The sequence below is a fragment of the Symphalangus syndactylus genome, chromosome 17 (assembly GCF_028878055.3).
Source record: "Symphalangus syndactylus isolate Jambi chromosome 17, NHGRI_mSymSyn1-v2.1_pri, whole genome shotgun sequence".
Taxonomy (NCBI): domain Eukaryota; kingdom Metazoa; phylum Chordata; class Mammalia; order Primates; family Hylobatidae; genus Symphalangus; species Symphalangus syndactylus.
The window spans coordinates 24636173-24660770 of record NC_072439.2 but is presented as its reverse complement, the minus strand read 5'-3'; the positions used below and the strand labels follow the sequence as shown (position 1 = coordinate 24660770).

At 43.3% G+C, this 24598-nt stretch overlaps 2 protein-coding genes across 10 annotated transcripts in view; one reads left to right on the top strand and one right to left on the bottom strand.

Moving 5' to 3' along the window:
• The window catches only part of ZNF383 (zinc finger protein 383), a 31007-nt gene extending 23488 nt beyond the window's left edge, over positions 1-7519 (top strand). For all 8 annotated transcript variants that reach the window (XM_055249725.2, XM_055249728.2, XM_055249726.2 and 5 more), the window contains one exon: positions 914-7519. In XM_055249725.2, coding sequence (XP_055105700.1) covers positions 914-2109 — 1196 coding nt within the window. In that variant the 3' untranslated portion in view covers positions 2110-7519. The remainder of the gene's footprint in view (positions 1-913) is intronic.
• The window catches only part of LOC129466308 (zinc finger protein 585B), a 224412-nt gene that overhangs the window by 61873 nt on the left and 137941 nt on the right, over positions 1-24598 (bottom strand). Inside the window, exon 1 of one of the 2 annotated variants that reach the window (XM_063621252.1) lies at positions 13217-13270. The exons of the other annotated variant lie outside the window; for it this stretch is intronic. The gene's annotated coding sequence lies outside the window, so the exon portion shown is untranslated. Of the gene's footprint in view, positions 1-13216; positions 13271-24598 lie in introns of those variants that run through there. 2 annotated transcript variants of the gene reach the window in all.

Genomic DNA, 24598 nt, shown 5'->3' with positions numbered 1-24598 from the left:
CTTTTACAGATGAAGAAATGGTAGCTTAGAGATTAAATAATTGCCTGTGAGCACACAATAATTAAGTATCAGAATTGGCAGTCAGCTCTCATCAATCTGCTTCTGGTTCCTGTCATCTTTCTATGGCAGTATGTTGTACTGTGTCTTAATTTCTTTCCATCTTCCTTAAACTTTAGCTGCCTTCTCTCTCATTCACTGTGGTGGTACAGCAAGTTTCCTCTCCCCTAAGATCAGCATCTCAAAATTCCAAGGCAAACAATATTTCCATTGAATCCCCAGCACATAAAATAATTCTGAGTTTCCCTATCTGCCACTTACACACTTACATCAAATTAGTTCAATATAAGTCTAATAAGACTTAACATCTGTTTCTTCCCTCATGTGAATAACCCCCCGTTACCAATTCCTTTTTTTTTTTTTTTTTTTTTGAGATGGAGTCTCACTCTGTCACCCAGGTGGAGTGCAGTGGTGCGATCTCAGCTCACGGCAGCCTCTGCCTCCTGGGTTCAAGCAGTTCTTCTGCCTCAGCCTCTGGAGTAGCTGGGATTACAGGCAGTATCTATAGATACTATATAAGTATTCTTATATAGATATATATGGCTAGTCATGTTTTAATACGGAAAATAGCCCAACCATTGTATATTTACCAACCTTTCCAGACGATTCTGATCCACATCCATATTTGAGTATCATTGTAGTAGCTTATTTGCATAGTTATCTTCCTCTGCTTCCTGCATTATCTTACTAATTTGTCTTTCTCGTCCATTTTTTCAGATAACACAGATATCCTTGTGAACCCTGTGTCATTTACCTAGTAGATACTATTCTTACTTTAATTTTTCCATTTCTATTATAAAAGTTTAACTTTTCACAAATAGGAAAAAAGAACATTTACCATTTTATTTTCTTTCAGATCTGGAATCAATGTGTGAAACCAAGTTATTATCTCTAAAGAAGGAAGTTTATGAAATAGAATTATGCCAGAGGGAGATAATGGGACTTACAAAGCATGGCCTTGAGTACTCCAGTTTTGGAGATGTTTTGGAATATAGAAGCCACCTTGCAAAACAACTGGGATATCCAAATGGGCATTTCAGTCAAGAAATATTCACTCCTGAATGCATGCCCACATTTATTCAACAGACATTCCTTACTCTCCATCAAATAATTAATAATGAAGACAGATCTTATGAATGTAAGAAATGTGGAAAGGCCTTTAGTCAGAACTCACAATTTATTCAACATCAGAGAATTCATATTGGTGAAAAATCTTATGAATGTAAAGAGTGTGGGAAATTCTTTAGTTGTGGTTCACATGTTACTCGGCATCTGAAAATTCATACTGGCGAAAAACCCTTTGAATGTAAGGAATGTGGAAAGGCCTTCAGTTGTAGCTCATACCTTTCTCAACATCAGAGAATCCATACCGGTAAGAAACCCTATGAATGTAAGGAATGTGGGAAGGCCTTTAGTTATTGCTCAAATCTTATTGACCATCAGCGAATTCACACCGGTGAAAAGCCTTATGAATGTAAAGTATGTGGGAAAGCCTTTACTAAGAGCTCACAACTTTTTCAGCATGCGCGAATTCATACAGGTGAGAAACCCTATGAATGTAAGGAATGTGGCAAAGCCTTTACCCAGAGCTCAAAGCTTGTTCAACATCAGAGAATTCATACTGGTGAGAAACCCTATGAGTGCAAGGAATGTGGCAAAGCCTTTAGTAGTGGCTCAGCACTTACTAATCATCAGAGAATTCACACTGGTGAGAAACCCTATGATTGTAAGGAATGTGGAAAGGCTTTTACTCAGAGCTCACAGCTTCGTCAACATCAGAGAATTCACGCTGGTGAGAAACCCTTTGAATGTCTTGAATGTGGGAAGGCCTTTACCCAGAACTCACAACTTTTCCAGCATCAGAGAATTCATACAGATGAAAAACCATATGAATGTAATGAATGCGGAAAGGCCTTTAATAAATGCTCAAACCTTACTCGACATCTGAGAATTCACACTGGTGAAAAGCCCTATAACTGTAAGGAATGTGGGAAGGCATTTAGTAGTGGCTCGGATCTCATTCGTCATCAGGGAATTCATACTAATGAATAATAAAAATTAAAGCCCCTGTCACCTTCCTCATATTTTAAACCAAAAATCATGTCTAATAGTTACCCTCTTCCACAGTTTTTTTAAAACTTTGTATTTAAATTTTGTATCCAAATGTATTTCATTCCAGGTTATAAATTCGGAGTCTAAACTGACATTCCTTCTCTCCCACAGTCATATACCAATGCCAGCTGTTCTATAATTCTTTCGTTCATTGTTTTGTTCTACTTTCTTGGTGACGCATTATACTCTTGTTTATATTTGCTTGTGTTTTTAGAGCTATCTTTTCTGATCTGTGTATTTGTGTTTGCACCAGTATCACAGTTTGAATTGTGTGACTTTTAATATTTTTAAATTGCTTGTGGAGGTTTAACTTTGTTTTTGAAGTCAGTGTTAATCTTTTTGTTTTATTTTATTATTATATATATTTTTTGAGATGGAGTTTCACTCTGTTGCCCAGGCTGGAGTGCAGTGGCACAATCTCGGCTCGCTGCAACCTCCACCTCCCGGCTTCAAGCAATTCTCCTGCCTCAGACTCCTGAGTAGCTGGGATCACAGGCGTGTGCCACTACACCCTGCTAATTTTGTATTTTTAGTAGAGACAGGGTTTCTCCATGTTGGTCAGGATAGTCTCGAACTCCTGACCTCAGGTGATACACCTGCCTCAGCCTCCCAAAATGCTAGGATTACAGGCATGAGCAATTGCACCTGGATTTATTTTTTGTTGAGACGGAGTTTCGCTCTTGTTGCCTAGGCTGGAGTGCAATGGTGCAATCTCGGCTTGTCGCAACCTTTGCCTCCCAGTTTCAAGTGATTCTTCTGCCTCAGCCTCTCGAGTAGTTGGGATTACAGGCATGTGCCACAACACCTGGCTAATTTTTTGTATTTTTAGTAGAGACGGGGTTTCACTGTGTTAGCCAGGATGGTCTCGATCTCCGGAACTCAGGTGATCCACCCGCCTCGGCCTCTGAAAGTGCTGGGATTACAGGCGTGAGCCACTACGGCCGGCCTTTTTATTTTATAAATGTACATTTTTAATTAAGCCAAAATCACAAAGCAAAAAATTACAAACTAAAAAGCCAAAATTAATTGTAATCATACTTATAGATGGCTGCTCTGAATTTGGTAGAGAAAATCGTGCTATACTTTACTTTTTTAAGAAAGCGTAATTATGATATGCATGCCGTACCTTTAACTGCTTTTATCATGCCAAAGATTTCATGAGTGCCATTTCAGTAAATACAGATTTTTATTATTTTCATGACATATTTAGTGACTTTAAAATGACTGTTCCCATTATGGTTGCCTCTAAATTTTGCAGCTACAAAAGCTGACCTCGGCTGGGTGCAGTGGCTCATGCCTGTAATCCCAGCACTTTGGGAGGCCGAGGTGGGCGGATCACAAGGTCTGAAGATTAAGGCCATCCTGGCTAACAGTGAAACCCCGTCTCTACTTAGCTGGGCGTGGTGGCATGTGCCTATAATCCCAGCTACTTGGGAGGCTGAGACAGGAGAATCACTTGAACCTGGGAGGCAGAGGTTGCAGTGAGCTGAGATGGTGCCACTGCACTCCAGCCTGGGGGACAGAGTGAGATTCCGTCTCAAAAAAAACAAAAACCGCTGACCTCATTGGATGCTTATTTTTACTTTTAAAACATTTAATTGCTAAAATTATCCACATTTTCTCCTTGTGAGCTGTTTTGTTCCTTTACATCAATCCTAATCCCAATGCCATACTAGAAAGTAACACTGTTATGAAAGTGTTATTTATCAATCCAGATATTAATTTTTTTTTTTTTGAGACGGAGTTTCACTCTTGCCCAGGCTGAAGTGCAGTGGCACAATCTCGGCTCACCACAACTGCTGCCTCCCGGGTTCAAGCGATTCTCCTGCCTCAGCCTTCCTAGTATCTGAGACTACAGGCGCACGCCACCATGCCTGGCTAATTTTTGTATTTTTAGTAGAGACAGGGTTTCACTACGTTGGCCAGGCTGGTCTTGAACTCCTGACCTCGTGATCCACCCGCCTTGGCCTCCCAAAGTTCTGGGATTACAGGCGTGAGCCACCGTACCCGGTCAGTTATTTTTTCTTATAGATATTAGTGGTGTTTTTGTTTTTTGAGACAGAGTCTCGCTCTGTTGCCCAGGCTGGAGGGCAGTGGTGCAATCTCGGCTCACTGCAACCTCTGCCTCCCGAGTTCAAGTGAGTCTTCTGCCTCAGCCTCCCGAGTAGCTGAGTCTTCTGCCTCAGCCTCCCGAGTAGCTGGGACTACAGGTGCGTGCCACCATGCCCAGCTAATTTTTGTATTATTAGTAGAGATGAGGTTTCACCATACTGGCCAGGCTGCTCTTGAACTCCCGACCTCGTGATCCTCCTGCCTTGGCTTCCCAAAGTGCTGGGATTACAGGTGTGAGCCACTGCCCCTGGCCGTTAGTGGTATTTTAAAAAATTATGTCTAGGTATATATAATAAGGCCGTATGTATTGGATTGCTGTGAAGAGTCAATGAATTAATAAATGTAAAGTACCTCAAACTGTTACCACATAATATAGGTTTAGTAAAAGTGTTCCACTATTATCAGTGATATACTCATTATCATAAGTATCTTCATTAGGATTTATGGAAAGGATTTTAACCATGTTGTTTACCTTTGGCAAATTTATAATTCATGGTAGAAAAAGAGAAACACTTGTAATGAGTATAACGAAGCCTTTCCCTATCATTATAATTCAGCGTGGAATTTTAAAAGGAAGAGAAAAAGTATGTGTGCATAGTCTTTGTTCAGACTTCATCTTTTATGCTACATAAAGAATGCCAGTCTGAGGTATTCTTTTATGCTACATAAAGAATACCAGTCTGAGGCTAGGACACCTGTAATCCTAGCACTTTGGGAGGCCAAGGTGGGTGGATCACTTGAGGTCAAGAGTTCGAGACCAGCCTGGCCAACATGGTGAAACCCCGTCTAAAAATACAAAAAAAAAAAAAAAAAAAAAAATAGCCAGGCGTGGTGTTGCATGCCTGTAATCCTAGCTACTCAGGAGGCTGAGGGGGGAGGATTGCTTGAACCTGGGAGTTGGAGGTTATAGTGAGCTGAGATTGCACCACTGCACGTTCCAGACTGGGTGACAGAGCGAGACTCTGTCTTACAAAATAAAAAATAAAAGATTACCAATCTGAAACCCTGAAAATAAGATGAGTAGTAGAAAGCACAGCTGTCAAAAAAGGAAGAGATTATAAAATTTTTTCTAATATTTCCCCCTAAAATGCAGAAAACATACTGGCAACATTGTTTGACCAGAAGAAGCAGTACAATAGGATAACCATCAAATATCTGATTTTTTTTTTTTTTTTTTTTTTTGAGACGGAGTCTCGCTCTGTCGCCCAGGCTGGAGTGCAGTGGCGCAATCTCGGCTCACTGCAAGCTCCGCCTCCTGGGTTTAAGCCATTCTCCTGCCTCAGCCTCCCGAGTACCTGGGACTACAGGCGCCCACCACCACACCCGGCTAATTTTTTGTATTTTTAGTAGAGACGGGGTTTCACTGTGTTGGCCAGGATGGTCTCGATCTCCTGACCTCGTGATCCGCCCGCCTCGGCCTCCCAAAGTGCTGGGATTACAGGCGTGAGCCACCGCGCCCAGCCCAAATATCTGATTATTAATTCAATATTCCCTCTTAATTAACATGGGTTAAGGAATAAATCCCTAATATATACATTATTTAAATGTACATGAAAATGAAAACACTTGAAAAACCTGTGAGTGGCAGTAAAAGTTGTATTGGAAGTTTTATAACCTAATATTCATGCATATATTGTAATACTAGGAAGAAAAAATATAGAACCCAAGGAACTAAAACAAGCTGAAATGAATTGTGGGAGGAAGGAGGTAGTATTATTTTAAAAGGCAGAAATAATTGAAAGAAAAAAACTGGATATAAATCCAAAATTTGATATTTGATGGAAGAGAAAAAAAGGAGACAAAGTTTAGTGATTCCAGAGGTGAAATAAGGATGACAAATAAACAATATTGTATATGAGAAATTGAAATGGCTATATATTTAAACTTAAAAGAACTGAGTCATTTGGGGTAATGAAAATGTGGAATGGGTAAAGATTGTACAATTTTGTTTATATACTACAGGTCACTCAACTATACACTTTAAAAGGGTGAATATTATGCTGTGTGAATTTGATCTCAATTTAAAAACTTAAGGCTGGGTGCAGTGGCTCATGCCTGTAATTCCAGCACTTTGGGAGGCTGAGGTAGGAGAATGGCTTGAGGCCAGGAGTTCAAGACCAGTCTAGGTAACACAGTGAGACCCCCTCCCCTCATCTCTACAGAAAAAAAAAAAAAAAAAATTAAAACAAACTTAAAAGTTGGTATTATAGACATTTTTATAATATATCTGAAAATCTGGAAAAAGTCTGTGATTTTTAATAAGTTGACGACATCAGAATTAACTGGAGGTGTAAAATCTTAATAGACCTCCCTCCAGAATAAACGTATTTAGAAAAATAAGACTGGCCAGGCACGGTGGCTCACGCCTGTAATCTCAGCATTTTGTGAGGCCGAGGCGGGTGGATCACCTGAGGTCGGGGATTTGAGACCAGCCTCACCAACATGGAGAAACCCTGTCTCTACTAAAAATACAAAAAATTAGCTGGGCGTGGTGGCTCATGCCTGTAATCCCGGCTACTCAGGAGGCTGAGGCAGGAGAAAGGCTTGAACCCGGGAGGCAGAGATTGCGGTGAGCCGGGATCATGCCATTGCACTCCAGCCTGGGCAACAAGAGTGAAACTCTCTCAAAAATAAATAAATGAAATAAAATTTTTCTTAAAATGTATTTTAAGTGTCAAATTGCTACACTAAAAAAGACACCAAGGTAGAGATTTTTATGTGAAATCTATGAAATGTCTTAGGAAACTCTTCTAGGATATAGACTGAGATAGCAAATTATCTGTTTTTATGAATTTGTCATAATCCTGATGTTACAACCTACTAGAAGAACCCAAAACAATTTGTCCAGAATCAGTTATGAAAATACAGCATTATAAATTAGCAAATCAAATCTAGTAACCCATTGAAAATAAATATTTGTCACATTCTGAATTTAGGAAAAAACAATTATGATAAATCAAACTTTCTACTTTCTGAAACTTGAAAATCAAATTGATTTAGATAAGATTGTATTTCTTAGTGTCTGAACTCAGGAACCAAATAGATGTGGATAGCATGGGATTTTTGGAATATAAGACAAGATAATTCACATGGGATTGCAAAAGTTCAAATAACTAAAGTTCTGTCAATGAAAATATATGCTCTAACCTCAACATCTTCTAGATGAACCCTTTTTTTTAGCAGTATTTGGCAGGATGGGATATATTTTATAAATAAACTTGGACTGTTATCCTATCTGCTGCAGTATCACTGTTCGTTCATTTATGCCCTTTACTTCCTACTTGGAGGGTCTTTAAAACATAGCCAACATAACCAATCATTGCTGTGCATTTTGGATGAGGGTGGATTGCGGGGCTGCATTCAAAGCCGTCCTGGGCCACATGCAGCCTATGGGGCGTGGGTTGGATGAGCTTGATGTATCACATTTTCTTTATCCAATCTACCATTGATGGGCACCTGGGTTGATTCCATATCATTGCTATTGTGAATAGTGCTGCGATCAACATACAAGTGCATTTGTCCTTTTGGTAGAATGATTTCTTTTAGGTAGATACACAGTAATGGGATTGCTGGGTCAAATGGTAGCTCGGTTTTAAGTTCTTTGAGAAATCTCCAGGCTGCTTTTCACACTGGCTGGACTATTTTATGCTGTCACCAACAGTGTATAAGCATTGTCTTTTCTCCATAGCCTCACCAGCATGAGTTGTTTTATGACTTTTTGTTTGAGATAGAGTCTTGCTGTGTCACCCAGGCTGGAGTGCAGTGGCATGATCTTGGCTAACTGCAACCTCCGCCTGTTGGGCTCAAACAATTCTCCCACTTCGGCGTCCGAAGTAGCTGGGATTACAGATGCATGCCACCATACCCAGCTAATTTTTGTATTTTTTGTACAGATGGGGTTTCACCATGTTGCCTAGGCTGGTCTCAAACTCCTGGGTTCAAGCAATCCCCTGCTTTGGCCTCCCAAAGTGCTAGGATTACAGGAGTGAGCCACTGTACCCAGCCTATATTTGTGTATACATTAAATTGTATATGTTATTTTATGTATGTGTATAAAGTTGTATATTCACATATATAATTATATACACATATATTACATTATATACACATATATTTGTTTACTCGTGCAATTTGTCCCAGCAGAAGTAAAAACTCATATAAGTAAAATAATATTTACAGGCCAGGTGTGGTAGCTCACATCTGTAATCCCAGCACTTTGGGTGGCTGAGGCGGGAGGATCACCTGAGGTCAGGAGTTTGAGACCAGTCTGGCCAACATGGTGAAACCCCGTCTCTACTAAAAATACAAAAATTAGCCGGGCGTGGTGGCGCACGCTTGTAATCCCAGCTACTCAGGAGGCTAAGGCAGGAGAATCGCTTGAACCCAGGAGGCAGGGTTTGCAGGGAGCCAAGAATCACACCATTGCACTCCAGCCTGGGGTACAAGAGCGAAACTCCATCTCAAAAAAAAAAAAAAAAAAATTAGCATTGTTTTTGGTGCAAAAGTACTTTAACATCTTAAATGCTCATATAATGGAAGATACTTTCACTTTTAGAAAGAATGTTAGCTCCTTATCTACTATAAAGGTATCCTAATATCTTTGTACCTGAAGTGGTATCTGAGGCAAATTGTTATATTAAAAAAGGAAAATGCTTTATAATTAAAAAAAAAGAAACGTTATATAGTAGCCTGCCCTTATCTGCAGGAGATGTGTTCTAAGACCCGCAGAGGATGTCTGAAAGTGTGAATAGTCTTGATCCCATTGCTGTCGATCAGAACACATTTCTGTTTATGTTTTCCAAGCACAAATTTAATGTTTTGCTTTGTTTTCATCTTAACTAAGCACTTATCACACACATGGCTGTACTTTTTAGAGCTTGGGGTTCAACAAACAAGACTAGCAGAAATTTCTTTTCTTCCTTACACTTTCACAGCTAGAAGATTTGTTCTTACCATAGATCTTAGCAACCTCAGCACACGACTTATTTTCCTTATTCAGTCAAGAATTTTCACATTTTCACTTAAAGAAAACACTTTAGGGTCCCTCTTCTGCATATCTAAATTGGCAACATCACTACTCTTGCATTTTAGGGCCATCATTAGGTAAAATTAGAGACACTTAAACACAAGCACTGTGATACCGCGGCAGTCAATCTGATAACCAAGTTGGCTACTCACTGACTAAGGGTAGCGCATATCCCAGGCAGAACAAAGCAGGACAGTGAGATATTTCATCACGCTCACCAGAACAGCCCACAATTTAAAGCTTATGAATTGTTTCTTTCGGGAATCTTGCATTTAATATTTTCAGACCACAATTTACTGTGGGTAACCGAAACTGTGGGAAGTAAAACCATGGATAAAGGGGGACCACTGTATATGTTTCTGTATGTGTGCAAATACATGAATCGTGGAGAACATGGGAAGATGCTCATCATCTTGTTAACTCGTTATTTCAAGAGTGTAACTGGAGGGGGAATACTGCCTTTCCTGTATATTTATCTGTAATATTTCATTTTCATTATGAACATGTTATTTTAGTATTTTTAGATATTAATAAAGACAGGCAAAAACATGTAATTTTAATTCAAGCTTAAATATTCAAGGCAATCATATATAATTAAATAGAGCAAAGAAAACGTTCTAAATCCCTGAAGGGAAAGGGGAAAAGAAAGCGCAATGTACAAACCAAGTGAGTCTAAAAGCAACAATGTATCATAATGCCTAAGTTCGTGGGACCAATTCCAATCCAGTACAAGGAAGCAGAGACTGGCGACCAACATTCCCTTTCAGGCCCCTGCAGGGTCAAGAGCATGCTCCTGGAATAGACAGAAACTAGAGTAGGCTAAGTGAGGTGTCAGGAATGAAGACACCGCCTGACTGACACATTCTCCGCTCCCCTTACACGCGCTCCTCTCCTCACCAGCGCTTCCATCAGGCTCCAATTCCGCCCTCTTTCCAAGAGCCTCAGATTGAAACCTTGCAAGGAAGACACCGATTCTCAAAGTCACAGGCTTGGTTATCTGAGCGGCAAAGGTGAATGATCTCGTGCTCCCCCTAATCCCCGCTAATCCCCTCGCCACTGTTGCCCAGCACCTGCCCCCTGCTCCATTATTTGAACTGTCCTCCCAGGACTTGGAGGCGGGTCGGCCCAAGCACTTCTTACTGGCCAATATGGAGCAAACCTCCCCTCTCTTGCACATCCATTGGCTAAAAGATCTGTCTACTTAAGTCTGACTGCCACCTTCCCTTCTTTCTGTGTTGCCTGGATAGGACTGTCTGCCTATTAACAGCTGGTCGCGTTTCCCATTGGTCACCGTTTCCGGAAGCCCGCCCCCACGTTTCCGGGAGCCCGGCGGACTCTGGGTCTGCAGATGCCAACCGGCACACAGCGGGTATAGTGGTTCCGCAACCTTGGGGTGTTCCGCCGAGCGCCTGCCTAACCCTCCTGACTGGAGGGTCAGCGGCAGGGAGTCCTGGCCTTCAGTCGGCCGTCGCCACGGCAGAAACTGGGGCCCGGGCTGCGTCCAGACCCTTCCCCGTCGGTCCACAGGTCTCATGGGCGCCCGGACTGGGGCTGATGTAGTTTCCCGACCTCTGACAGGTAGGATCTGGAGATTAAAGGAATAAAAACGGGGACTTTTCAGCCCACTCAGGTAAAACACTCTTTTATTTTTCGGCAGGTGTTTTGTTGCAGAATGCCCCGAGGGGAGGGAGTGACTGCTGGGTTTCGGTTTATAAAATAAACTCCTGGTTTAGATTATAATATGGCTCCCCAACCTTGAAAAATCCCACTTTTTGCCAGTTGTATTATTTAGTGGGATGTTGAAGGAGTGGCCTGCGCCTCCACACCTGTGGGCGTTTCTCCTCAGATGGGACGAGAGACTGAGAAAAGAGACACAGAGACAAAGTACACAGAAAGAAAAGTGGACCCAGGGGACCGGCGCTCAGCATATGGAGGACCCGCTCCAGCACTGGTCTCTGAGTTCCCTCAGTATTTATTGATCGTTACCTTTACCATGTCGGAGAGGAGGATGTGGCAGGACAATAGGGGAATAGTGGGGAGAGGGTCAGCAGGAAAATATGTGAACAAAGGTCTGTCATAAACAAGGTTAAGAAAAGGTGCTGTGCTTTGATGTGCGCATACACAAACATCTCGGTGCATTAAAGAGCAGTATTGCCGCTAGCGTGTCTCACCTCCAGTCTTAAGGTGGTTTTCTCGCATCTCAGTAAATAGAACATACAATCGGGTTTTACACTGAGACATTCCATTGCCCAGGGATGAGCAGGAGACAGATGCCTTCCCCTTACCTCAACTGCAAAGAGGCCTTCCTCTTTCACTAATCCTCCTCAGCACAGACCCTTTAAGGGTGTCCGGCTGGGGGATGGTCAGGTCTTTCCCTTTCCACGAGGCCATATCTTAGGCTATCACATGGGGAGAAACCTTGGACAATACCTGGCTTTCCTAGGCAGAGGTCCCCGTGGCCTTCCGCAGTGTATTGTGTCCCTGGGTACTTGAGATTAGAGAATGGTGATGACTTTTAACAAGCATGCTGCCTTCAAGCACTTTTTTAACAAAGCACATCCTGCATAGCCCCACATCCATTAAACCTTGAGTCAACACAGCACATGTCTCTGCAAGCACGGAGTCAGGGCTAGGGTTACAGATTAACAGCATCTCAAGGCAGAAGAATTTTTCTTAGTACAGAACAAAATGGAGTCTCTTAATGTCTACTTCTTTCTACACAGACACAGTAACAGTCTGATCTCTCTTTTCCCCACAGGATGTGTTCAATAAGGACTGCCAGTTAAAATGGCTTTTTGTTGTTGTTGTTACTAAATAAACCAATTTTTAGTTTTGATTGCCCTAAGAACAGCAACTTCTCAAGTTTAATAAAATCACACTTATTTTGAGAAGTTTCTGTGAAAGGCATAGCAAGTTACTTTGGAATTGTTTTAAAGGAAATAAATTCCTGGTTTTGGTACCTTAGTAGCAGTATTTCCCCCGGTTTCTTTAAAATCTTATTTTTGGGGCACGTATATAGAGTAACTTTTGTGAAAGAAACAGCCAGCTAAGGAGGTTTTGGGATTTCCTTTATGAAATATAATCCTAGTTTTGATTTTTTTTTTTTTTTTTTTGATACGGAGTCTCGCTCTGTTGCCAGGCTGGAGTGCAGTGGCACAATCTCCGCTCACTGCAATCTCTACCTCCTGGATTCAAGTGATTCTCTTACCTCAGCCTCCCGAGTAGCTGGGATTACAAGCGCGTGCCACCATGCCCAGCTAATTTTTGTATTTTTAGTAGAGATGGGGTTTCACCATGTTGGCCAGGATGGTCTCGATCTCTTGACCTCATGATTCGCCTGCCTCAGCCTCCCAAAGTGGGTTTTGATTTTTTTTATAGTGGTAATGATTCTGTCTTCTTAACTCCTTTAAAATCCAGTCAGTGGGCTGGGCGCTGTGGCTCACGCCTGTAATCCTAGCACTTTGGGAGGCTGAGGTGGGTGGATCACTTGAGGTCAGGTGTTTGAGACCAGCCTGACCAACATGGTGAAACCCCATCTCTACTAAAAATACAAATATTAGCCGGGCGTGGTGGCGGGTGCCTGTAATCCCAGCTACCCAGGAGGCTGAGACACGAGAATCACTTGAACCTGGGAGGCGGAGGTTTCAAACACACACGCACATGAGCACACACAGACGGAAACAGGTAGAGATCGACAGAGTGAGAAAGGAGACTGAGAGAAATAAGAGAAAGAAAGAGACAGAACCCAGACACACTGCAGTGGCACAGTAACATTCACCCTCAGGCAGCCCCTGAAGCCTCCGGGTTCTGCTCTCCGCGACAACGACCCTGGGGTGAGAAAGCAGCGCTTGGGCATACAAGCAGACCCGTCCTCGAGATCGCAAAGGCACGACTTTTGGGGAAACTCACCGGCACACCTTTCGCGCAGGCCTGAGCCTGGGATCCTGCGGTGCTTCCCAGGCGCTACGCCTGAGGTTTCTTCCTCCTGGTCGACCCTCCGCGAATCCTGGCCTCCGGATACCATCCCGTCGACCCCGTGGGGAGGACTGGCCTTAGCCCGGAGTTCGATGTGCTGCCACAGAAGGCTCCTCCTTCGCGAAGCGTCAAGGACTCATCTCCAGGCAACGATGGAGGTCTCTGTGACGTGAGCATCTGCTCACGATTCGCGCATGCTCTTTGGTAAGGCTGACTGCGCTCTACTCTGGGTCAGGCTGCAGCTCCTGAAAAAAATTGCTGGGGCTGTGTGTGTGAATGGGAGTGTGCATGTATGTCTTCGGACGAATGTCCCCTGTTCGCTGGAGGGCGGTTTCTTGCACGTCGTCCTTTTTGGTGAGCCTCTTTCTCGGTCTCTGCCTGGGTCGTGTAGCTGGTCGTGTGACCGGAACCGGCAGTCATTTTCCTGGCGGTTGCACTTTTAGTTTCTCAAGCCCTTGGCGAGGTTTGGTGCTGTGTCAGACCCGCAGGCGTTCAAGTCACCTGCCCATTCTGAGTGGACTTTTTTCTAAGAATCCTCCACCCAGAGGCAGAGGACCCGGATGTCTCTCAAGAATTAGAAAGGAAGTGCAGATTATTGCAAAGCACATGGTAGCTAACACTGGATAAATGAGATGAACATTTGAAGGGGTGGCCCGCCCCTCCACACCTGTGGGTGCTTCTCGTTAGGTGGGACGAAAGACTTGAGAAAAGGAATAAGACACAGAGACAAAGTGTAGAGGAGGAAAAGCGGGGCCCAGGGGACCGGTGCTGTGCTTACAGAGGACCCACACCGGCACCGGCCTCTGAGTTCCCTTAGTATTTATTCATAATTATCTTTACCATCACCGGTGCTGTGCTTTGAGATGTATATGCGAATATCTCCATAAACCTTTTAGCAGTATTGCTCCAGCAAGCCCCACCTTATTCCTAAAGGCGGTTTTCACAATTATCTTTACCATCACCGGTGCTGTGCTTTGAGATGTTCCATCTCCCAGGGACGGGCAGAAGACAAATGTTTTTCTTTTCTCTAGATTTAAGAGAATGGTGATGACCTTTAACCATAAGCAGCCTTTAGGTACTTGTTTAACAAAGCACATTCTACACCGCCCAAAATCCTTTTAACCTTAAGTCACCACAGCACATGTCTCTTGCAAGGACAAGGTTGGGGGTAGGGTCACAGATTAACAGCATCTCAAATACAGAACTAAATGGAGTCTCTTATGTCTACTTCCTTCTATATAGACACAGTAACAGGCTGATCTCTCTTTCTTTTCCCCACAAACATTGATTTGCTAATTACCCATACTTTTCCCCCGGGGAAGGAGAGCCCAGTACACCATGCGGGGTCCAGTGTGTTGCACTTAGGAACAGAGTAATCAGGTGGAGGCTGTACCAGGAGGCTTTGTAGTAGCAAGAGTATGGGAGGTAACCCCTGGTTCTTGAAGGAGGGTGTGATTAGCCTGTTTGAATAATTCTGCAGGCTGGCTGGAACCTGACGCCCGCTACTATGTAGTAAGCAGGTAATGTGCCAGTCCTCTGAGGGAAGTGGTTCGGCTAGGGCACCTTATTCAAAGGAGTACAATGGGGCAGGGAATTTGCAGCTAATCCATTCAGCCCTCCTTGTTTTCCCCCAATGTCAGGGCACATATAATATTGAGCCTTAATTTTAGGTCTTATACCACACTTGACCCCTTGATGTCTTGACCTCTCTTGGCGATACTGATACTTCTAGAGTGTAGAACTGTTACTGGATGGAAGGTCTTGACTGCAAGTTGTCCACGTTTCTGGCTCGTTGAAGAAAGCATTAAACAAACTACACGAAGCAGCAAAAGAACGAAGCCACGAAAGAAGAAAGAAGCAACGAAACTGCAGAATTATTTAAGCAAAAGTCCACTCTACAGAGCCAGAGCAGGCTAGAGCAAGCGGCTCAAGGGCCCAGATTACAGTGTTCTTTAGAGTTTTTATTAAGCTAAAGAATTTGATAACACCCATAAGTGCCCTTTCGAGGCCTCCAATTGGTTACACACTATGAAGGACTGGCCCGTGGCCACTCAGAAGCTGAACTGGAGACTTCTATCTTGTTATCACAGGAGTGAGGATGTGGCTGCTTAACCTGGCCTAGAACTTGCTGCACCTGCTGTTCTTTTGCTTCCACCTTAACCCTTAGTTTATGCTAATTTTCTATTCTCCTGCCTCAGAAGTGCCTCCCTAGGAGGCCAAGCAGGCTCTTACCTGCTTCAGGTGAGCAGGTAACCAGGAGGGAGAGGACCACAGTTGCTATCATGTCTATGATTAGGGTTTGGAAACCTGTGCAGAGCCTTTGGCTCCACTTGGTATGGAATAGCCAAGAGAACAGATATGTGGTTTTCAGATCATCGTATGTCTTTGAATATTTGTGTAACCTTATGTATTACCATCAGTTTTTATTTGTTAGGTGTTATTCTTGCTCTTATTATTATTATTATTTTGATAGAGTCTCACTCTGTTGCCAGGCTGGAGTGCAGTGCTGCCGTATTGGCTCACTGCAACCTCTGTCTCTCAGGTTCAAGCGATTCTCCTGCCTCAGCCTCCCAAGTAGCTGAGAATACAGGCATGTGCCACCACACCCAGTTAATTTTTGTATTTTTAGTAGAAACGGGGTTTCACCATGTTGGCCAGGATGATCTCGATCTCTTGACTTCGTGATCCACCCAACTCAGCCTTCCAAAGTGCTGAGATTACAGGCATAAGACACCACGGCCAGCCAAAAAATTTTTTTGATAAAATAAAATATGTGAGTATAGGCCAGGTGCAGTGGCTTATGTCTGTAATCTCAGCATTTTGGGAGGCTGAGATAGGAGGATCACTTGAGGCCAGGAGTTCAAGACCAGCCTGGACAACACAGCAAGACCCCACCTCTAAAGAAAAAAAGCGTGTGTGTGTGTGTGTGTGTGTGTAATATGACATAAACAAGTGTGGGTATATCAGGCACTGTTCACCAGTTACTGATGCTGTATAACACACCACTCCAAACTTAGTAGTATAAGACAACCATTTTACTGTGCTCACTGATTCTGTGGGTTAGGCATTTAGATAGCTCACAGAAGAGTTGGTTTGCCTCTGCTCCTGATGTCTCTGGCCTCAACCAGGAGGATTCAAAGGCTGGGAGTAATCTGATGCCTGAGGGCTGCAAACCTATGAAGCCTGCTTTGCACACATATCTGGCACCTGCAGTGGGAGGACTCAAAGACTCGGACTAGTAGCCTCCCCACATGAGTTGGCTTCCTCACAGCATGGAGGCTCACAGCACTTGGACCTTCTTACATGATAGCCCAAGACTTCAAACACAGGAGTTTCAGCTAATGAGGTGAAGGCAGCCAGTGCCTCTTATGACTCAGCCTTGGGAGTCACACAGCATTGGTTACAAACAATAAACAAATCCAGATTCATAGGCAGAGGAGTTAGACTCCACCTCTTAAAGTGGGAATGACAAGATTCTAGAATAACACATGGGACAAGCCTATTGTTGCAACCATCTTTGGAAAATACAATCTGCAGCAATCACCTTTGGAAACTAGGAAACCAATGCAGTATTCTGAAACTCGTAATTCTGAAAACTAATGAATATGAATGGAAAGAATCAAGCATTTATCCTCCCTTTCTTACACATACTATCCTTTTGAGTAATCAGATCGTTGATGTGTGGGGATTTTATTTTTATAAAAGGATTCCAGTAATGGAAATTTCAGTAATGGAAATAAAAGGATTCCAGTAATGGCTGAAAGAGAGACACAATAAGAAAGTGATCATTTTGCAACTCCTAACAACATAACAAATCTAGGCAATGATCATGAATGAATGCATGACATTATGCAAAAGGCAATCACTTTACAATGGATAAATCACATTGATGACACTTAAGCCCAGTAACAAATCTGATCACAAAAACAGTGACAAGCAGACCTTGCCAAAATAATTGAACTTGAATTTGACCAAGACTCTAGAGCAGAGTTTCTCAACTCTGACACTATTTAGACTTTGGACCAGATAATTCTTTGGGATGGGAGGAGGCTGTCCTGTAAGGTATAGGATGTTTTGCAGCATCCTGGCCTCTAGCCAATAGGCGGCAGCAATACCATCCTTCCTTGCAGTTGTGACGACCAAAAATATCTCCAAACATTGCCAAATGTCTTCTAGAGGTAAAAACAAAAGCAAACAAACAAACAAAACCACAACTGGTTGAGAACCACTGCTCTAGTTAATGACCAGATATTTTAGAGAAAATATACAGCATCTAATTTGTTAATCAGTACCATGGGGGTGTATTCAAATGCAGTATGTGGGAACTCTACATGATCTGGTGTTTGATTTCTCCAAAATATAAATAGCAAGAAAAAAGGGAGGTCAATAGATTAAAAGATATATAAGAGCCGGCTGGGTGCGGGGGCTCAAGCTTTTAATGCCAGCACTTTGGAGGCCACGGCGGGCAGATCATCTGAGGTCAGGAAAAGTTCTTAAAAAAACTATAAGAAAAAGAACTTTAAGAAAAGTTCTTAAAAGAACTGTATTTCATACTGAAATATTTATAGATGAAATGTCTAGAATTTTCTCTAAAATAATTGAGTGGAAATGGAGATGAAACAAAACTGTCCATGTGTTAATTGTTAAGGCTGGGTTCACTGTACTAGGCTCTCTGCATGTATAATGTTGGAAGTATCCATAATAAAGAGCTTGAATTTTTAAAAAAATTACCTCCTTCCAAGTACCACTCAAATCAGTAAGCACTAATTTGGAAAGACGTCCATAAGGTCTTCCCTAGAAACACAAGCTAAAAAAAAAATTACATATAATTCTAGTAAATGCAAAAGGGAACAAAAGTCACTCAGTATATATGTGTGTGCATGTTTGAGCAAGGAGAGAGGTAAAGGAAACTTACCAGACTTTTAAAATAGATAACCTTGGGGAGTTGAGAATATAAAATAACAAGAAATATACATATATTTGTCTCTTCCTCTAGCTCCTGGTCTAGAGCTCCTTAAAACCCTTGGGTACTAGGAGGATCATCTGTTCTAATATCTGGTCTTTGACCCTAGTTCCTGACAGAGTTCTCAAATCCCTTGGGATTTCCTGGCTGATAGGAGCATCTTATGTTCTAATGAGGGGACTTCTTCGTGGGCTCCTGGATGGCCAAGGGATGTGATATGAGGGTTGGAACTTTCAGCTGAAGGTTGAGTTGACTAACAATGGCCAGTGATGTCATCAATCATGCCTATGTAATGAACCCTCCATGCAAATCCAAAAGGACTGGGTTCAGAGAGCTTCCAGATTGCTGAACACGTGGGGGTTCCTGGAGGATGATGTGCCGGGGAGAGAGCATTGAAGCCCAGTGTCACCTCCCACATACGTTGCCCTAGGTACTTCTTCATCGAAAACCTTTGTAATATCCTTTTTATTGCAAAAAAAGGATGCAATATGCTTTTTATTACTCTGTCACACCGGGACCTCTTTTGGACTCCTCTGGCTGGAAGGAAAGCATTTCTCATAATTTTTGCTCCCTGAACCTATCACACAGCTCTGAGATTTCCTTCCTTCCAAAGCCAGAAGATAAAGGAGGAAAATACCCCAGCAAACATGTGATCATCATGTCCATTCTTCACGTTTTTAACTCCCTTCACATCTGCCTGCTATTACTTGTATTTCTGAGTTTTCAGGTGGTTTCTTTTTGTATTCACTCTGTGGTGTTAGGTAGAAATCGGTGAGAGAGATGCTGAAATGTGCGTATCTCATCTTGGCCAGTAATAGAAGTCTGCCTTGTATATGTTATTGTACGTATGTGTATATATTAAGTTGTATATACACATATTAAATATATATACGTATGTTACATTTATATACACGTACATTTGTTTCCTCATGCAATTTGTCCCAGCAGAAGTAAAAACTCATATAAGTAAAAGAATATTTACAGAAGCATTATTTTTGGTGGCAAAAGTACTTTAATATCTTAAATGCTCGTATAATGGAAGATACTTTTACAAAGAATGAGTTAGCTCTTTATCTACTATAAAGATATCCTAATATCTTTATCGTAAAGATATCCTAATATCTTTATCCCTGAACTGATAACTGTGGCAGAGATCACGCCACTGCACTCCAGCCTGGGTGACAGAGCGAGACTCCCTCTAAAAAACAAACAAAAAAAGTTTGTGGGACCAATTTCAATCCAGTCCAGGGGAGCACACACTGGCGACCAACATCCCCCATCAGGCCCCTTCTGGGTCAAGAGAATGCGCCTGGAACAGACTGGGAAACTCCAGCAGGCAAAGTAAGGTGCCAGGAATAACGACACAGCCTGACACATTGTCCATGTTCCCTACACCTACCCCTCTCCCCACCACGCTTCCATCCAGCTCCAATTTTGCCCATTCCCCAGGAGCCTCAGATTGAAACCTTGCAAGGAAGAAGCCGATTCTCAAAGTCACAGGCTTAGGAATCTGAGCAAAAAAGAAAAATGAGCCCCTGCTCCCCCAACTCACCCTTACTCCCCTCAGCACTGCTGCCCTGCACCTGCCCCCTCCTCCATAATTTGAACTGTCCTCCCAGAAGCTGGAGAGCCGGCCCGCCTGTCAGGAAATAGAGGACCAGCATGCGGCAAATGCCTGGGGTAGGTAGGAGCAGACGGCGAGATTAGCGCAGGGATATAAGAAACAAGTGGCTCTCAGACCAAAGAAGATTCTGCGGGAGAGGGCACACTAGGCCTTCATAGGGGCGTGGCTGGACAGGAGCTCGCCAGGTACCGAAAGAATTGTCTGAGAAAAGCTGTGATCTGACCCGAAAGGCCCTTGGTTCCCACGGCAAGGCCTCAGCGTCTGGCAGTAACAGGCTCTATGCCCGGACTCTCTGGATCTGCAGGTCCCGCCTCCGCCAGCCTCTCACAGCCCAGAGGCACCTCCCGTTGGCGCCTGACGGACTGGTTAGGGCGGCTTTTCTTCCAGCTGTGACAGATCCAGCCTGAGGAGCGCTCCTGGGTCTTTCTTAGTTGTTTCTTTCCGCTCACCTGCCACTCAAAGCCACAACCCACTTGTACGCCACCGTGTGGGCACCTAAAAGCGACCGTCTAGATCTGAACCGCGCTGAGGGAATGGTCAGCTTCTCTCCCATTAGACGGCTTGGCCCGAAGGACCTAGCGACTGCCCAGACAAAAATTTCTTCTACATGCTGCATGTGTCTGTGGTCTCTAAGAGTCAAAACCAAACCCAAAAGAAAAAGACAACCCCGCCCCCGGCAAAAAAAAAAAAAACAAAAACAAAAACAACAACAACAACAAAAAACACCACCACCAACCCACCTTTCACGTGAGGAGTCCTTGAGAAGGGCCTCTCCAGCCAGAACCAGGTAAAGGAATCTGCGCGGTTGGCGGGACCCAGAACACACAGTGGCAGGGACTTGACAGCCACACTCTTATCCCATAGAATCTCCACCACTGACACACAGATCAGGATGTGTCACCCTGAGAGATGACACCACAGTTCTGGGCTTTCACAGATTGATTCCACACTCTCTCATTGATTCCATACACATCCCATCACTCACACCAGATTCCCTCATCGCTGACCCGACATACCCACAATCAGATTCCATGGACCTCATAACTATCCCAAAGACCACCCATCACTAATCTACAGACCCTCCTCTGTCACCCCAGGGACCTCACAGATTACCCATCCCTGATTCCAGGATCTATAGAACCTCATCTCTTACCCCCACAGACCTATTAATAAGAGAATACACTCATGGGAGACTGTGTTGACCACTTTACATATCCATTGTGTGTGTGTGTGTGTGTGTGTTGATTGATGGACTTAGGTAAACTTTAGCATTTTGGTAGGCAATGCGGTTTTTCAATGCCTTTTCTTTTTGTTTCTTTTTCTTGTACATCTTTAAAGGCCTTACTCCAGGCAGTGTGAATTGCAATTTACTAATGCCTATCCCTTATTGAGTCTTTCTCATGCATATTTGTTATTAATCATAATTCACAATTCTGATAACTCAGAGACACCAAAGACTCACATAAAAAGAATGGATGTGGGTTTTTATTTATTTATTTATTTTGATTTCTGTAGATTACAAAAGTCATTCATTTGTTTCAAGTCACGAAGTGTATGCTTTGTTTTCTAAAAAAAAAAATTCTAATTAAAAAAATTTTTTTAGACGTGGTCTCCTTCTTTCACCCACGATGGAGTGCCGTGGTATAATCATGGCCACCACAGCCTCGACCTCCTGGGCTCAAGAGATCCTCCCACCTCAACCTACCTAGTAGCTGAGACCACAGGCCTGCACCAATACGCCCACCTAATTATTGTTATTATTTTTTGTAGATGTGTGGGTCTCACTATGTTGCAGAGACAGATCTCAAACTCCTGGGCTCAACTGATATTCCCACCTTGGCCTCCCAAAGTGTTGAGATTATAGGTGTGAGCCACTGCACCCAGCTGATAAAATCTTTTTTTTTTTTTTTTTGAGACGGAGTCTCGCTCTGTCGCCCAGGCTGGAGTGCAGTGGCGCAGTCTCGGCTCACTGCAAGCTCCGCCTCCCGGGTTCACGCCATTCTCCTGCCTCAGCCTCTCCGAGTAGCTGGGACTACAGGCGCCCGCCACCAAGCCCGGCTAAGTTTTTGTATTCTTTTAGTAGAGACGGGGTTTCACCGTGGTCTCGATCTCCTGACCTTGTGATCCGCCCGCCTCGGCCTCCCAAAGTGCTGGGATTACAAGCGTGAGCCACCGCGCCTGGCCTTAAAATCTTAAAAAGAGTAAAATACTTTGGCACCTAATGGAAAATTTCCAGAGATGATGCATCAGAAATTAAGGTAGAATAAGATGGTCCTAGGGCATCTGAAACAACGGAAACTAAATCTTGGACCGGGCACGGTGGCTCATGCCTGCAATCTCAGAACTTTGGGAGGAAAAGGTAAGGGACTCACTTGAGGTCAGAAGTTCAAGAGCAGTCTAGCCAACATGGTGAAACACTGTCTTTACTAAAAATACAAAAATTAGCCTGGAGGTTGTAGTGAGCCGAGATCTGCCACTGCACTCCAGTCTGGGCAACAGAGGGAGACTCTGTCTCAAAAAAAAAAAAAAAAAAGAAGAAGAAGAAGAAGAAGAAGAAGTAGAAGAAACAAAACCTTGATTTATTCATCAAGTATAAAAATGTGGACTAGACTCTGGAGGAATAATACATAAAAAGACACAGGCACTATTTTTTTTGAAGTTTTATTGAGAAATATTAATAACATATCACAGAAGCCACCCATTGAAAGTGTAAAATTCAACGGTTTTCAGTATATTTGCACAGTTGTGCAAACATCACCACAAGTTTTAGATCATTTTCATTACCTCGAAGTAAACCCCATATCCCTCCATTTCCCCCCAACTCCGCTAACCCTGGGCCACCACAAATCTACTTTCTGTTTCTATGTATTCGTCTATTTTGGACATTTTATTTAAATGGAATTACATAACATGTGGTCTTTTGTGACTGGCTCCTTTCACTAAGCATCACATTTTCAAGGTTTACTCAATGTTGCATGTGCAGAGGGGGCACTTTACATAAGGATAAACCTGGGAGGGAGGTGCTTGTTGATTTTGAAACTTCACTCCAAAATTGTAAAAGGGAAATGATTGGTTTCAAATAGAGGAAAAACCTGTTCAAGCTAAAATCCTCCGTTTTCACCAGTTTGTAATGTGGGGTTTCGTTGCGAAGAATGGCAAGGTTTTTATGCATATTTTCTGCAAATTCTCCCTGTGTTTGGGGAACAGTCACAAAATGTGGAGGTATGGGTTTCTGGACTCTGTGGCTGGAGATTAGAGTCCACGAGAACTCAGATCCCAGGGTAGGCAGAGAGTAACAGTGCAAGAGTGCCAATAGAACCCTTTGAAATGGAAAATTTTAAATGCTCCCTCCCAAAGGAGTCCCAGATAACCACACGAAAGAGGAGTTTGCTGAGTCGGTCCGTTGCGATTGTCCAATAAGATGCAGACAGACTGGGAAAGAAGGAAGTTTATTTCTGCAACCGATTACATGGAGAAGGGCCAAGTAACTCACCAGACCAACTCAAAGTTACAAGTTTTTTTCTAGTGCTTATAGACATCTTAAGCTCCATGGTATGTGTGGGATTGCACCTACAAGCAGAAGTGTTGCATTCAATCAACATCTAATCTTTAACTAGGGTCTAGGGTATGGAAAGATTTCTCTAGAGTCTTGGAAAGTTTCTGAATCTTAAGACAGGCCGAGGTGAATGTGTAAGAATGCTATTATTATTCGATCAGACTTCAGGGTCTGAGAAGACCCAGGCAGGGTCTTAATGGGTTTGTTTTCGCGTTCCATCCCTGATACTCAGGCACCATTTTCTCCATTTCTTCAACGTTTAACTTATGCATTCATCAAAATTATAGTAAAAGGTTAGTGGAAACTGTTCTGGTTGCTAATGGAAACCTGGCCTGCCACACTGCGATCGGAACTAAAGCCCACTACAGAACACTGAAAATGCCTGCACTGACTTTACTGACAAGTCAATTAAATTACAGAAAAGCAAATTCAAGCTCCCTCCCCGCTCTGTCCTCCGGAATTGCTAGTTAGAAACGTGCACATTGTCCTAGGTTCAGTTTTGCAAAGACGGAGCCCGTCAGCGAAAGCATTTGTTTGATTTCATGCATTAATGTTTCCTTTGTCCATTTCCTTTATATTTATTTATTTGTTTATTTATTTTTTTGAGACGGAGTTTCGATCCTCTCGCCCAGGCTGGAGTGCAATGTCGCGGTCTCGGCTCACTGCAACCTCCGCCTCCTGGGTTCAAACGATTCTCTTGCCTCAGCCTCCCAAGTAGCTAGGATTACAGGCATGTGCCACCCCGCCCGGCTAATTTTTGTTTTTTTAGTAGAGATGGGGTTTCACCATGTTGCCCAGGATGGTCTTGAACTCCAGAGCTCAGGCAATCCACGCGCCTCGGCCTCCCAAAGTGCTGGGATTATAGGCGTGAGCCACCGCGTCCGGCCTATTTTATTTTAAGACGGAGTCTCGGCCAGACGCGGTGGCTCACGCCTGTAATCCCAGCACTTTGGGAGGCCGAGGTACGCGGATCACGAGGTCAGGAGATCGAGACCATCCTAGCTAACACGGTGAAACCCCGTCTCTACTAAAAATAGAAGAAATTAGCCGAGCGTGGTGGCGGGCGCCTGTAGTCCCAGCTACTCGGGAAGCTGAGGCAGGAGAATGGCGTGAACCTGGGAGGCGGAGCTTGCAGTGAGCCGAGATCGTGACACTGCACTCCAGCCTGGGCGA